This window comes from Ostrinia nubilalis, chromosome 6 (assembly GCF_963855985.1).
Source record: "Ostrinia nubilalis chromosome 6, ilOstNubi1.1, whole genome shotgun sequence".
Classification (NCBI taxonomy): Eukaryota; Metazoa; Arthropoda; class Insecta; order Lepidoptera; family Crambidae; genus Ostrinia; species Ostrinia nubilalis.
The window spans coordinates 13229338-13246450 of NC_087093.1; the positions used below are offsets into that span (position 1 = coordinate 13229338).

The window sequence follows — 17113 nt, forward strand, 5'->3', positions numbered from 1 at the left end:
GTTTCTTTATTGCCGGTAAAGTAACACACAGAGAGTTGGCAAATATTCGCAATATCGTCTCGGAGCTGACCTCGATCCAATAAAGTTACCTACACTCGAAGGACAAGATTAATAGACGCGTCTTCGGCCCGTCATTACCGGCATTGCCCTGCTTCCACGTTAGTGAGGGGATGCAGTCGATAAGGTGGATATTGTGTCGATAGATCCAGAAAATAATATACATATTTGTGGATATCAAAGCGTCGCAAAATAGGTTGCTGCCATGTGAAGGAATTGTATTATAAATTATGGCATTAAATTCTGCCAGGTGTTCAAAATGTGTCACGGCTGAAAACACAGATAATATTCCACTATCACACTTGTTTGTTGTTTACTCTTGGAATAATACACATAACTTAGAAAAAAAACATATTTCTAAGAGAGAGGTTTTATTTTTACAGCCAATCCAAGAGTGATCTCAAACACTAGCGGTTAATGCAACTCAACATTCCATTGAAATGCTCATCTATCGATATTTCATTTCCTTCCTATTCTTACCACCAAACATCACTTTAACGGAGCCGATGTCAGCTCTCCCAAAGCCTTTCTAACAATAAAACTCAGTATCGTAAAATCAGATGACTTTAGCAATTCCGTACAGCGAACAAATTATACATTTAACCTTTGAGAATAGATTACGATTCGCCATAAAATGAAATGTAGTCTGTGGAATGGGTTTTGTCATGCTATCTAATAGAAAATCTGAAATACAAAGAGTAGATCGGATACACGCAAATTCATTTTTTAATTCTAAAATTGTTTCTGCATAGCCAATTACCGTTGGAACGTTTTTGCTTTCTCGACTGCGGCAATAGCGACGGATTTCTTTGGAAAAATGTCGTTTCATGTTGATAAAACTGTGTATTGTTCTACTTATTAGGTTAACTGCATTTTATATTATTCAGTTTATAGCATTTAATTCTGTTGAGTGGTAAAATTTTTATTTAACCCAATGTTTTAGGATGTTTAACCAAAATTCCTCGTGCCTTTCTTGCTTCTTCTTCTCATATATTCATTGCGTAAATTGTAACAGGTCATAATAATTCTATTGACAAAATTCATCTCATTAGCCACTAGAGAATGAAGGCGTTAATTAGGTTTCTTTGTCAAAATTATTTTAATTAGATACCTTCTGAAAACGATACACTATACAATGTACAGTCACGGAATGAAAAGGTTCGTCAGTTTTCAAATTGATTCCTTTAACGAATCGCGAGCACATATTACCTTTTGAAACTATGTTACAGAATAATCTCGAGTTAGAGAAAATAATCTTTAACTGTTCGTCAGTAAAGTTCAAAATTATTCAGATCAAAGTTGTTTGACGATTTATCTTGTCAAGAAGATTATTATGATTGACAAACTAAAACCTTCTTGTTGGTTCAACCTGCCATTATTATTTCTATTAAAAAAAAAATTGTCACTTGGTCAATGTCATCATTGCATTGCACTGATGGGATAGAAAAATAAACAAGCAAAACCTTATTCATTAGCAAACGTCATATTTATTTAAATGTTAGCAGCACTGTTTCTTGCACTGTTATGTTGGCAGGTTTGACTCTTACAGTACCTAGTGCAAGCAAAAACCGACACTAAGGTGACGAACCTTTTCATTCCGCGACTGTACTTGGAAATACAGTAAATTATTATGCATGAAACAAAATTCCAGGTTTTCGGTGTCCACAAACTAGCTTATTAGCCGTACCTACTCAGCTGTGTGAAAGAAGACAAACATGACCGTTGAACTACCTGCCTTACTGTGATCGACATAGAATAGCTTTTCAATCTTAAAATGGCTCTACTAAAACTAAAGTCCACTCACAGGTAACTAATGGCATTAACCTATAATACGTGGGCGATTGCGCGGATTAATCTCGCCCATTTTATATGGAAACAATAGAAGTGCAGCGGTTACTTACACCTTTATTTTCATTGAAGAAATACTGCCCATTGTGGAGAAATGCGCTTTAGAAAAGCCATTTCCAGAAGTGTCTGGCCGTTCGCACGATTGATGGATTGAGGTGTAAAGTTGAAACAGCTTCTTGCTAGAAATTCAACTGGTTTTCTAAAACATAAGTTAAATATTTCTTACATTTTTGTTTTAGCTGCTGTAGAAGTAAAACAGACTGTTCTTTCTTTTAGTGCTAGATTTTTGTGATTAGAAAAATAGTTTAGTTATTCATAGTGACAACTCTTACTTTTATTTTGCCAACACTACGTTTTTACTTTGTTCGCCATTTTCGACTCGGTCGTTTCTCGGAAACAATCACTTTGGAAACTAATTTTCCGTTTTATAGCCAACAAATACACGAGCTATAATTATTATTTATTAAAATAATTATTATAATAATTGCCACAATTCAATATCCTATTACAAATAACAACTTAATAATATTACAAAAGAGAAATGAGTTTAAAACAAACAAAGTAATTGCAGCAATTAATAATTTACTCGTATTAAACGTTTCGTTGTTAAATAAAATACGACACACGAGAGTCTCGATTGGTTAAATATCTTTCACTGTTGTTTCACTGATCATTAACTCTGAGATTGATGACAAATTGACTTAATTTAGTTTACGCACGAAAAGGAAATAGGCGTTTTGAGGAAAAACTTCCAACATTTTCTTTTACTTTTCTATTTTCTTAAAGTTATTATTATTGCACAAATTAATCCCGTTAACCCCTCGTAATTAAAGTAAATAAGCTGGAGTTACAAATTACTTCACCACGATAGTCCTCGGATCTCGAGTAGGCTAGTCAGACACCTTCCCCCTTTGGCTATTGTCGCAACTCTCCCTTATGCTAAAGTGAAGCAAAAGTTTAGCTTATTAAAATAACTATAATCCTATCAAAACCACTTTCGGCCGCAGGAAGCTCTAGAAGTTCTTCGGACGGCGTCAGCGCGCGTCGAGCTGCGAGTGTGCCGGCCGCCGCCGGACGTTCTCGAGAGCGTCACGCCGCCGGACCCGCCGACCCCGCCGGCGCGGACGCCGCACCCGCCGCACTTGCCGCCGCTTGACCCGCTCAACTGCCATCCAATGCACGCCAGGTAATAAAGCTGGATTTTATTTGATCTGTAAACATTCATAATCGATTTCAATTCTATAACATGACTATCTTTCGTTATCGCCTATGCTAGCGTTTATCTGTGAGATCTCTCCGACCCTCCACGTTGGATAGATACGAAAAATATGCTGTATTAGACAATAAAGTAATCGATTGACGTGGAAAACCAGTCGATAGAACTAATCATAAAAGTGCTACGAAATACAGAACTGCTACACATCATAGAATTGCTACGGCGCTACAGATAATACTCGTAGTACTGCTACAGATCAAAGTAGTGCTACGGCACTCTCGGTAATGCCAGTAATGCTTATTGCTTGCTACGAGAACGTAGTTAATCATGAATTACTGTAGTCCGGGTAAATTCGACAGCCTGTTCGGCAGACAACTTGTAGTTAGAGTCCCCTCGAATTTAGCTGCTTATCATTAAATCACAGAACAATATTATCTCGTCATGATCATAAAAAAGTACTAACCATAAAAGGCATCCAAACCAAATTGTGCCATTATCACCATCACCTTCATCACACGTTTACGGCTTTTAACCAGACTGTCTCAAACGACAAGCAGCGCGACGACCTCGTCGTCCGAAGGCCGGGGCCGACGCGAGGCGAGCCCGGAGCCCGACCGTCGGGACCTACACCTGCCGAACCTCGACCGACCGCTGCCTGTGTACGACGTGCAGTATGGGGTAAGCTTTTGAAATTGATTCAAATTTAAATTCAAATAGTTTATTCAGTACATAGGCCCTTTCCAGGGCACCTATACACGTCCCAAATAGCTTGCCCTACCACCACTTCGGGACAACATATGGGCTGGTGCTGAGAAGAAGTGGCGGAAGAAACTCAGTCACCTTTGTCAGCCTCTTTTTCAATAAAATACAGTAATTTATAGCATACATAGCATGCATTATAGGCTAATAGACGAAAAGGCTTTTGCTCTTTGCGAGAGGCTGTGGGTTTAATCCCAACAAACATTTGTGTGCATAAACAAACTATCCGTTTGTATTTAATTAGACTGTGTATTTTCCTATGTGAGCTATTAGTTTAAAACCAGAAAACATATTTTTTTTAAATTTAATTTGGTTTAGATGGATCAAAGGTCCATTTACCGTCTTCTTTTTAAAATAATGTATTTTATAAAATTCCGAAAAATCATTCATCCTTTGGTAAATTAACGCCCTCTAAATAAACGGTCCTGCCGAGCAATAAAATTCTAAAAAAACAATTCCTTTTCAGAATTTCAATTAAAGCACTTTCAACAAATCCAAATGGCTGCCATTACAAAAGAAATACTTTATTTCAATCGCCCTAAATTAAAATCTCTTTCCAATAACAAAGCCTTTCATATAAAACTCTTAGCGATACAAATGTATCGCTAAGCCCGGAGTTATTTTTAATGGGTCTCAATTTCCGCGCTCCAATTAATACCTTTTTGTTCACGCCTACCAGAATGACGGATCGGTGGTGAGTAATTATCTCAGGTTTGGATGAAATAACGGCGACTAATGATCAACGGTTTAAAAGGATCGCGGAGAAAGGTGTGCCTAAAGATAACATGTTTTTAAGAGTATAATACCCGCAAATGTGAATACGAACGTTTTAAAAAGAAGTCGTTTGGGGTCGATACACAAGGGGAAATGAGGCTCGTGTTTTGAAACGAAGCTCACTTTATTTTATTTTAAAAGCAAGTATTTTTATGGATTGGTTTGAAATTGAAGTAATCACTTACTCGTATTTAAGCTTTGGCATTGTTTTGAAGTGTGCCGATTCAAAATACGTCTCTTTACACACTCATTTGCGCTAGGTTCTCTCTCAGTTTGTCGCAGTTACATCGTGTTCGAGGTGTTTGTATAAGATAAGATGCATTATTTTTTATAGATGAAGCTACTTCATTAGAGTTAGCGTACCTACTCGTACTGTCATCAATTGAAATTTGTTTTGCGGAGAAAGTAAATCTGTGATTTTCGTTACTTACTAGTATAAATGGGTAATATTGTATGAGTATTCCGCACTATCCACACATTTTTTCGAGTAGGTACTACACTTTTTTATCTTGACTCGACTTCTCTCAACTAAGAAATCATACTTAACTTTTTGACTCTACATCAATAAAGGAACATCAAAATAACCCCAAAACCTTTATCCAGGAGTTCGACATAATAATGACGAAGGTCAACGGCTCGCTTGGGTTTACCCTTCGGAAGGAGGACCACAGCGCGCTGGGGCACTACGTCAGAGCGCTTGTGAGGGAGCCGGCCCTCAGCGACGGGAGGATACAGCCGGGAGACAGGATCGTTGCAGTGAGTCCACTTCATCATCATCATCATCATTTCAGCCATAGGACGTCCACTGCTGAACATAGGCCTCCCCTAATGCTTTCCACGTTGATCGATTGGTAGCGGTCTACGAGGGGCGGCTGATAATTCCGCGGCCTAAGGTACTTAGCGATGAGTAATTAGCATGTTACTCATGTCACTAGTTGCGACACTCAGTAGTATTATAAAAAGCAATCACTAATTAAGTTTGCACTGATAGTTCAATTTCTATCGAACAAATGACATCACCATGTCCGCCAAATCTGGAGATTTGCGGAATTTCGACACCGCGCGCCGCGGACATAATTCCTCGTAAAGAAGGAAAATAGACCGAAAGACATTTTTGAAGAGATGTCATTGGTTCTTCAGGATTCTGGACCTTCATATACCATGGTTAAAAAATGGGCCCGACTATTTCAACACGGACGAGAGACCTGTGAAAACGACCCCCGCCCTGTCACGATACTGAGTAAAGGAAACGTTCAAAAGTCGAAAAAATCGTTCCGGCTGACCAAAGAATTAAATCGTGGCAGACAGCTGAAGAATATTTCTTTATGTTCGCGAGGCTATTGTACAGAAATGACGTGGGAAACTGACACGCGGATTGATCTTTCGGCAAGACAACGCGCCCGTCCACGCCGCACGAGTTGCGAGGCCAAGCCCTGAAAGACACCGGGTTCTCAGAGATTGGCCACCCACCATATAGCCAAGACCTATTACCTAGCGATATTTTCCTGTTTTTCGATTTGAAAAAGGACTTACGGGGCCGGAGATATGCAGATGACAACGAAATTAAAGCTGCGGTTGGTCGTCATTTTGAAAAAAAAATTTTTGGGTGGGTAAAAGGCATTGTATGCGAGATTTAAGAAATGTATTTCTTTTGAGGGAGATTATATTACAAAATAAAAAATAGAAACCATTTATTTTATTTCATTAAGTACCTTAGGCCGCGGAATTATCAGCCGGCCCTCGTACCTTTACGATGTCGTCGGTCCACCTTGTAGGTGGACGTCGCACGCTGCGTTTTCCGGTACGCGGCCTCCATAATCCACTTGAGTCCACTTATTTTGTTAAAAAACACATCATAATATGTAATAGACTTTTTTGTTTTTAACTTAAAAAACATATAGTCCCGCTAACCCGTCGGGGTTAGAACCCGCGTTCCTCGGATCTCGATTCGGGCAGCCAACACCACTGGGCTATTGACGCTTGATAAATTATTAAGTGCGATGTTGCAACAAAAATGTATAAGTAGTCTGACGGACTCTTGACCATAAAGAGTTGGAGCTAGAACTACAATGAAAAGAATAAAAATAAATGCATGATGCTGAGTAATTTATGTCCATTGTGCAATTCGCAGATTAACGATTTCCTGATGTAAGGAACAGTTATTTGGACTTTTACACCAACTACATAAATTACACCAACTATTAAATATAAATCATATTATTATATGTAAACAATTTTCTGCGAATAGAATCAAAAACATATTTCTCATATTTTTACTAATTTACGCTTTTGAGTTTATTAATTTGAGTTTTTAAATTCTACCACACGAAAGTAACTTGGAATAAAGTTTGCAAAATTTCACCTACGGGTAGGTGATTCATCACTTAGTAATCCTACATTCACAAAGGATGTTAAAATAAACGAAAACACAAGACTCCGCGGTTTGCCGTGATCATAACATCTGAGTCAACAACTCGATGTAAAGTGTCTCTTGGTGGTCGTATCGTCTGTACCTATTATGATGTAAGGTACGTATGTTATATGAGCTCCTTGGCTTAAAGAATAAAAAATAGAAAGAGATGATGATGCTTATCAAATAATTTTTATAAAGAGAAATAGATGACTTATGCCCGTTTTCACCATAAATTCCTAATTTTTAAGTGACCCCTATGGCAAAAAAAATCCTGTTAACCATTAACGTAGGGGTCACTTCAAAATTAGGGATTGATGGTGAAAACGGGCGTAACGCCCTTATTCATAAACATTACAATAAGGACTCACAGTGCGCGAGAACGCACAGGGTGAGAAATGAACCAATCACAGAGCTCTATCCAACGCTGTGCGTTCGATTTGCTGCTTCACTTAAGCAAGCATCGTTTGTGAATACGGGCATCAGGAATCGATTCAGGTCAGGTGGAGTTGAAGTCCAAAGTCTAAATACTTTGGACATCCATTTTGATTGGACAAAACAGTTGACGAACTAAATCAATAGGTAATTCGAGTAATTTATCTCTTTCGCTATCATTAAAAATAAGGCTCATCTGTGGAAACGGAAAATGAATCTGTGGAAATCTTGAATGTTCAACCTTATTGGCTTTGTAATAAAATTCACCTTAAAAATCTATTACCGTTCAGAATCCAGCTAGCAGTACCTATGAAAACCGTATTTGTCCGGTATGTTTGCTAATCCGCCAGCGAATTCCGTCGTGCAAATATTCTGGTTTTCCCGAATCAAGCTCGCGACAGTCTATTGTTAAAAAATATCCAGTCGAATCGAAAGATCAAGCCGTTTGCAAATATTTGCACGCGGTCGGTGACCGCATGAGCAAACATTACCGAGGAAATTAAATTGTTTTAAGATGTTCTCTGCTGGATGAAAAGACGACAGCATAGACTATACATTTTTATTGCAAAATCGCCCGTATTACAACTGAACAAGATGTCATAGTGTTTAGCTCGATGTGGTGTCTGTACCTAAAATCTTATTGACTACTAGCGGCCGCCCGCGACTTCGTACTCGTGGATCCCGTTTTACCCCCTTCATCTATCTTACGCGATTTAGATTTTTTCATACAAATGTTTTTTCCCGCTTACTCCCGTTCCCGTGGGAATTTTGCAATATCCTGTTGTAACTAAGCTTTAAGTTTACTAAGGTACCTGCATGCCAAATTTCAAGCGTCTAACTTAAGCGGTTTAGATTTTTCATACAAAAGGATTTTCCCGCTAACTCCCGTTCCCGTGGGAATTTTGCAATATCCTGTTGTAACTAAGCTTTAAGTTTACTAAGGTACCTGCATGCCAAAGGACATTGTCAGAAACCGCCTAAAAACCGCCCAAAAACATTAACCCATCATAATTATTTTCTATTTTTTTTAATACATTAAGCACCCTTTCATTCTAATGGACACTTAAGCATTGAAAAATTAAATAAATAAGTCTTTTAACGTTTATTCTATAATACTATTACAACTTCCGGACGTTTTGGTGCGTGGCATGGTCTAAAACCTATCAAGTTCCATAATTTTTGCCGATAAAATCTGTACGAGGCATTACCGTACTTTATTGCTGGGAGTCCATGTATAGTGATGTTCCTGCGGACATCATAGACAATAAAATATCGATTTTGAAAATAAAATAAATCGATTAAACTGCTTTGAAGACTAGATTTGCGTTAAAAGCTAAAAAGATATTGACACCATTACAAGAAGCTATCTAAAGTGTCCAACTGGTCGAAGGTCGCAAATAAAATAAAAATAATTAGGACCATAAACTGATATTCATGGTATCATAACTGTAAAAGTGTCAGAATCCGATGTTGAATCCAATGCCAGTTGAAGTGTGAGAAACATATATCAACCTAGTATAGTTGCCAGTCTCTCATAATCTATGCCAATGAGGGTTTTCGCGATTGAAAAATCCGCCAGATGGCAATACGTAGACGTGAGGTCCAAATGCTGCATGATTGGTTATTTTTGACATGACATTGACAGATATCCACCAATCATGCAGCATTTGGACCTCGCGTCTACGTATTGCCATCTCGCGGATTTTTCAATCGCGAAAACCCTCATTCATAGCACATGTATAGTAATAGACCAAATGAACTTTTATAGATTGTGAAAGAGAAGATAAAGATTTTATTATTTTATTAAAATCTTGCCACGAGGTAGTTTTTCAGTAGAAACCAGGATTGGATAATCGCTACAGGCAAGTATCAGAACATTTTATAAATATTTTTAATCGATTATATTCTTGTAAATCGTTTTAATAAATTGTCATTTTACTTTTTCAATTAAAACTTTTTCAATCCCTAGTCTTGTCAAACTGTCATAATGTCAACAAATTATAAATGTCACGTCTGTTGACTCAATTTCAGTCTTCTGTGCGTTTATTGTATTTTTATTTCAATGAAATAGTGCCAAAGGGTTAGTACTAAAAGTGAAAGCCTTTTTTCAGAAAGAAAACCAATGTGGTGCCCTTATTATTCATACTGTTTGAAAGTTACAAGTCAGTGATACAGAGTTGCCGACATTATAACTCCGTAGTGATACCATACCAAAGAAGAAGTTTTCCTAAACACTTGTGTTATTTTTATATGTGATCAAATAAAAAGGATTAATTCTACTACTCAAATGGAATAATTTATCCCAAGAGACCGAATATAAAAAAAAACCTCTCCATAGAAATTATCACCATCACGAGGATGTGAATTTTTTTGAGAATTTGATATTGGTCCTGTAAGAAAAGTAGTTGTATTTCAGTAGTAGAATCAACCCTTCTTGTTTCATCAGCAAGAGTAACTATAAAAACGCCCTGTAGGTAGGTATTATTAAGCTGAAGAGTTTGTTTAGTGTCAAAGACTGTCACACAGTGTAACTTAAATTGGCATATTATGATAATGAACATAAAAACTTAAATAAATATTTATGTTAATATTTTTTCTATTTATTTATTTTCCCAAAGCTTCACAGTGACAGCTGAAACAGCAATACTGTTGTAAAACTAAACTTGGAACAAACTGTTACAAATATTTTACAAATTAAAATAAAACCGCATGTTGCTTTACTTTCTCGTATAGGTAATAAATGTAATTAATGGCTAGATTATTAATGTTACTTTGTTACCCTCAATAGTGAGGAGATCTTATAAAATGGTAACCCTGATTTTCATTGTCATTCAAGTGCTCTTTCTTCGCATAGGCTTCTGTGATTTGGCCAAGGGCCACACACATTGCGATAACATTATGCGACATTGATTTGACAGCAGCGGAGTGAAGTCTTGCGACTATGCAAAATGATACCCTGTAATCGTAGCGCATATAGACATAGACGGGGCGGGGCACATAGCTCGTAGAGCTGATGGCCGCTGGGGCAGGAAAGTTCTTGAGTGGCGACCACGAGCCGAAAGACGTAGTGTGGGCAGGCCTCCCACTAGGTGGACCGACGATCTGGTGAAGGTCGCGGGAGGTGCCTGTATGCGAGCGGTGCAGGATCGGTCTTCGTGGAAATCCTTGGGGGAGGCCTTTGTCCAGCAGTGGACGTCTTTTCGGCTGAAACGAACGAACGAACGATACGTATTACCACTATTTACCAGACATTACTATGTATTGCATACTCGCCGGATTACACGTAGGAGCACGCGCGTTACAGCTTCGGCCTTGCATTATTATAAGATCTTGTTCTGCCCTTTTACGAACTTCCTCCGTGAGGATATCCCCGCCGAATTCTATGATGAACCTATCAAAAGTCATATTCTGCAATGTCAACCCACCACAAGGTGGACCGACGACCTGATAAAGGTAGCGGGAAGACGCTGGATGCAGGCCGCTACCAACCGTGCGATGTGGAAGTCATTGGGGGAGGCCTATGTTCAGTAGTGGACGTCCTGTGGCTGAAATGATGATGATGATGATGAAATGAATGAAAATGACAAATCTTCGAACGTGTATAATACCGTGCCAAAGTAATCATATAATTTTGGCACCTTAATAACTATTGCCGTTTTTGTTGTAAAGATCATGCAGCGCTACTTGCGGATATTATTGGAAAGAAAAATATGTGGGCTCTAGATCTGAAGCCGCTTTAACGAACACGAAGTGCTCATACAATGCGGCGTATTTTCTTCCAGTCTTTAGTCAGGACTTTAGTCGAATTAAAACCCCGGTTGAACTTGATATAGCCGCACTAGAATACGATGCTTTTTTGCATAATCGCAAGACTTCGTTCCGGTGTCGACCGAATGTTATCATGATGTATGTGGCCCAGGGGTTACCGTAGCCGCTAAGGTTTGAAACTTCTTGCTTAAAATATTGTAGTCTTTGGCATAGACTACGACGGTAGTCATGGAGATAGGAGTTTGTTATCTCGTGTCAGATGTAAATGGTGAAAAGAAAACTCATGATTCGTGTTATTTTTATGCAATATGTAGGTATTTTATAAAAGTGGAACCCCGAGTGATCTCCAAAACCCATTCTATTATTATATACGATTCGGCTTCGATATCTATAATACAATAGGAGTTTATTTCATGTGTCAGATGACAAGGGTGGAAACAACCTACGATTCATGTTGTTTATTTACGTGCAATATGTGGGCATATTATAAAAGTGGAATGCCGAGTTGTATTTCTAAAACTTATTCTATTATTTTATACTATTTGGCTGCGACTCGGCGTGACGACAATACAAAACATTTTTCGCGAATCGGTGTTCATACATTCACACAATACATTAGACGCCATGTTGTCATAAACGACATATTATAAAATCGCTGTGATTTAATATTCTTAATCATTAATTTTATGGCAAGTGTCCATCAGGAATCATTGTTCTTACACACAGAATCGTATTATTTCGCTTTCGGGTAGTAATATGTCAAAATTGTTGGTTCTTAGGCGAACAATGTATGGAGAACGAACATTGTCCTTTCAAGCGTCTAACTTAAGCGGTTTAGATTTTTCATACAAAAGGATTTTCCCGCTAATTCCCGTTCCCGTGGGAATTCCTAAGTATTCTATAACCTGCCCAGGAGTATGAAGAATATTTTTACCAAGTTTCGTTAAAATCCGTCGAGTAGTTTTTGTTTCTATAAGGAACATACAGACGGACAGACAGACAGACAGACAAAAATTTTACTAATTGCATGTTTGGCATCAGTATCGATCACTAATCACCCCCTGATAGTTATTTTGAAGATATATTTCATGTACAGAATTGACCTCTCTACAGATTTATTATAAGTATAGATTGTGAGATAATGAATGAAGTGCCTAATCGGGTTATACTAAAATTTTATTAGTTTTCGATGTACAAATATCACTTTGCGTTATTAGAAAATATTTTACATAGTCAGGACGTCTAAAATAATAAAGTGAGATTACTTGCGATTGCTCCCTATATTTTAAGGGACTTGTAATCTTAGACCCAGCCCCTCTAGATTACCTAACATGACAATTTCAATTTTAAAATACCTACAGCAAATCGCTACATAGCTAACGAAGTGATTCGGAATTACGACTGTCACGTTTTGCAACTTTTCTAGATTTTTTTAGACTACATACCTACTTGTGGTTCAAACTTAGCAGAAGTATAAAAACTACAGAATTTTTATTTACCGTCTTTTGTTTTACTTTAGGTGAACGACACACCAATGTCGAACATGTCCCACGCGGAGGCAGTGGCGTTCTTACGAGCGTGCGGTGCTGAGGTGAGGTTGCGCCTTTACCGGGATCACGCGGCCACGCCATTGTCACCCATGTCGCCTAAGGAAGAAGTACCAACTGACTCTGACCCGCCACTGCTGAATAGGCCTAAACCTCCTCTACGGTGAGTTCTGACTTCTGCTTCAACTGAGTCTGCCATAGAATCTTAAAGACCTCTTATGTGTGACGCTCTACCTTTTGAGAATTACGGTTTCAGGGAAAGGGAGAGGTAAGAGTATAGGGATGTCTCCATACAAAGTACAGTATACAGAATAGTTTGACCCGAGTCAGAGGCTTTCAGACGTCTCGCGCTTGTTGATTCTGGCTACACCTGTACAATCTTAGTGACTAGACTCAAGTCACCCCTCCACTCTCAAAGTGGCTGATATGTGATCCGAATTAAACAATGAAATGGACTATCACAACTACATGTAGGCCTAGGATTCGCGCCACTAGTATTGATTTTGCATGATAAGCCCATCGCCCATCATTTGTCATTGAAAATCGTCGATAAGATTTAATCACCGCGCGCATCTTAGTCAGTTTTTAGATTTCGGTGGTCTTTTACATTAAAAAAAGATATAACTTAGATGAGGGATTTTTATCTTCTTCCCAAGATTGTTACGTATCTCCCTAAATCTCCTCAAATAAAACCTATTTCCATACTACAGCCCCGAAGCAGTATCAATGCTGTGCGACTTGGCGGCGCGACGGCTGACGCCCGACGTGGACGGCTCGCGGTCCCCCTGCCTCTCGCCCCGCAAGTTCAGGAAACTCACCAAGGATAACAACCACTACGAACAGCCGAACGGTGCGTATTGCCTTCTAGTTCGTACTGTATAAATATTTACTTTTCTTATACACTAAAAAATGAGTTCTTGATTAGGTCCAGGATTGCTATAAAGATGTTTCAGCATTATTCCAGGTTAATTTATAAGAAACATGTTTGTTTGTCAGTCTAGGTAGTTTTAATTAAGCAAGGAGTGAACCTACAACAATATCGGCTAATCATTCAAAATCAAATCAAAATCAAAATTTTGAAATATTTACTTTTCTTACACAAAAAAATGCTTGGGTTCTTGATTAGGTCCAGGATTGCTATAAAGCTGTTTCAGCATTATTCTACGTTCATATAAAAGAACCATGATTGTTTGTCAGTCTAGGTAGTCTTAATTAAGCATGGAGTGAACCTACAACAAATTCGGCTATCATTTTTTTAAGTTTTTATAATTTAGCTATAATTACTTACATACACACATAAACACAAAATTCTACATTTGTGCATCAAGGGCTTTATCAGAGAAGTCAATGTAATAAACTGAAATGAACCATACAATACAATCGCCAGATAATATTGTAAATATCAGAGACGCCGTTTAAAATCAGTCATTTATTATGGCCGCATAATAAAAATAGTACGATAGGTAAGTACACCATGTACCTAATACCAAAACAGAATTATGATCACAGCAACACACCACATCCGAATGATTGATAAATAAATTACGACTAATCGGGCACCATCGAGCCATACGGAATGAATCGATTACGTAAATCGGCGCTTCGTTTGGCTCGTAATTCGTCTACCTATCTGGGGTAATGATGTGAGAGCTTAATGAACGCTCACTTTTTGGTACCCTTAATTTCTATTAAAAATTCTGCCTGTACTGTGCTGGGTACATCAGATTTTAACCTACACTTTCTCTGTACACTTCCACTACACTTAAAAATATACTCAGTCGACTCATTCTTTTTGTTAGTCGCTTTTCAAAGAACATAGAACTAGATTTATCCCAAAAATTTCGATTTGGAAAAAAATATGTAATGTTTCATAAGAATAATGTAGCTTTCGTTCGACCTTTGAAAGAATTGTCAAAATCAGTTCAATAGTTCCAGAGTCCTTCCTTACTTCCTACAAACAAACTCGCAAACTTACTTTACCTCTAAGGCTGGGTTGCACCATCTTTTTAATAAATAAATAATAATAATAAATAAATATCCTTAGACATTTTACACTGCGCTTCTAGTCCCAAACTAAGCAAAGCTTGTACTATGGGTACTAGACAACGGATATAAACGTACTTAAATAGTTTTTTTTTTTGTAAATACATACTTATTATACATAGAAAACACCCAGTCCAATACAAACAAATATGTTCATGCACACAAATGTTTGTACTGTGCGGGAATCGAACCCGCTACCTCTGGAATAGTAGTCCGTTTCGAACCACTACACCAAACGGCCAACTTAACTTTGACAAACGTCAAAAATCTGTCAAACTCCATACAAAAAACATATCGTTATAGTACGGTTATCGTTATAGTTACGGTTAAAATTACATGGTACATCTCAGCCTAAGGCTTGCACCACCTAACTTTGACGGTAACTTTAACGATAACCTGCGCTTTTTGTATGGAGTGTGACAGATTTTTGACGTTTATTAAAGTTAAAGTAAGATGGTGTAACCCAGCCGAAGATTAGTACAGATTAATTTGTGACAACAACACACATTACCGAGCTTGTGCATTACTAACAATGTGTATGTCAAGGTAATTGACTAATCCGTTCACGAGCACGGTATTAGGCAAACTAACGATATTGATCCCGCATCCATTATCCGAACTAATTAATGTAAGAGTTAATTAAGTACGCACAGTGAGCCGGCTTAGACACTGACACAAACGACGTCGCGGCATGCGACGCGAATGGCTTAAACTAAGGACCTTTTGAACTTTCGCTAATACCTATTAGCGTATGTTTTGAGAAGTACATATTACTTAAATTTCTCAATAATTAGAGCTTACGTTAACTATACTTACGTTGATAACGTTGTTGATCTCAATTTTAGAAATAACAACTGAGGTGACATGAAGATTTGCTATCCAGCAATGCCCTCATCCGTGAATAGTGCGATAATGATAATCAAATTCAGACTTAAAAACTCAAAAAGTTTGTTATCGTATGAATCATGTAGGTATGTGATGTTATGATTCATATATTTTATGTGGTTATTACAATCAGCTCTCTTTATTGCAAACTCCGTCTTCAGCTCGGGCTTCATGGTTCTCTTTACGACTATAATAACCATTATATCATATCTTAAGAATTATGAGGTCTGTAATTTTTTTGAGACGTCCAAAAAGCATTTGCGTCGCATGCCTCTAAATATTTATCCGCGCCTAAGCGAGGTAGATGTTTCGCGCAGATGTTCCGTGCGCCAACATATCGGTTGAGCCCACGGAACGTCCCAAAAGCACCGCTGAGACGAGGCCACCGCAGCGAGCACACACTGTGACACTCGCCAGCCCCACTGCCCCACCTAGTAGAAAACAAAAGCTAAGCCTGACAGGTGAGCAAATCTGTCGGCACGACGACCCCATCGCTTCACACCACAATCCGGAACGCTACTGACGGATCAAACCATACTCGGACTATGACACACGACACGTAGCCTGTAGTACTAAGCATTTCCATGTTCTCGATCGCCTACAAGACAGCGCTAATACTCTCGTTGTTACCTCTATTTGCACTTTCGTTTGCATCCATGTTCGTCATCAGTGTTCCATTCTGCACACAGATATCACGATTGCATGACCGGTCAGTTTCTTCCATGGCCCTCCTAATGCACTCACCCCTTCACCATATGAGATGAATTTTGAAGGCGTGTTGACACCAACCTAGGCGTAAACCTAGTCGAGTCGATCACATTTCATAGGCTCAATCTAAACCTTGATAGTTTGGACATTTTTTTTCACTTGCTTGTAAAGTCGGTGTAAACACGCACTAATCTTCTAAACTAACATTTCTGTCAAAAGCATCTTCAGATATTTGTATGCAGAATGGTACAGCTCTCTCTACTGACTTCGAACTGACCGTCTGCCCGTGAATTCCAGTACCCCCCCACGGCTACGAGCTAAATAACCTGGATAACGATGCGCTGGACGCGCCCAACATCTACCAGGAGGACATGAGCCGGCAAAGGTACGCTGAGCCAGCCTTCCCAGTGGACTCGGATGAGCCGGTGTCGATGCCGGCAGAGCTGTCCAGCGACGAAGCCAAGTTCAAGCACACAAACCCCGCGTATCAGAGCGCGGTACTGCACACGACTAGTAGTGACTGTGAAGCCAGCAAAGAAGATAGTGAGTAACTTTTTTTCTAAAAGCTATTTTTGTTTGACAAAGGAGATATTTTCAGCTTTTCTGGTTACCCTTTCGAGCTGTGCTTCTGACGTTTAAGATAATGGACCTAATGCTGTCGAA

At 38.6% G+C, this 17113-nt stretch overlaps 1 protein-coding gene across 1 annotated transcript in view; it reads left to right on the forward strand.

Annotated features, from left to right (window-relative positions):
• The window catches only part of LOC135072826 (uncharacterized), a 112464-nt gene that overhangs the window by 92907 nt on the left and 2444 nt on the right, over positions 1–17113 (forward strand). The window contains exons 5-11 of the mRNA XM_063966865.1: positions 2913–3091; positions 3658–3799; positions 5258–5410; positions 12787–12977; positions 13525–13664; positions 16060–16203; positions 16748–16993. Coding sequence (XP_063822935.1) covers positions 2913–3091; positions 3658–3799; positions 5258–5410; positions 12787–12977; positions 13525–13664; positions 16060–16203; positions 16748–16993 — 1195 coding nt within the window. The remainder of the gene's footprint in view (positions 1–2912; positions 3092–3657; positions 3800–5257; positions 5411–12786; positions 12978–13524; positions 13665–16059; positions 16204–16747; positions 16994–17113) is intronic.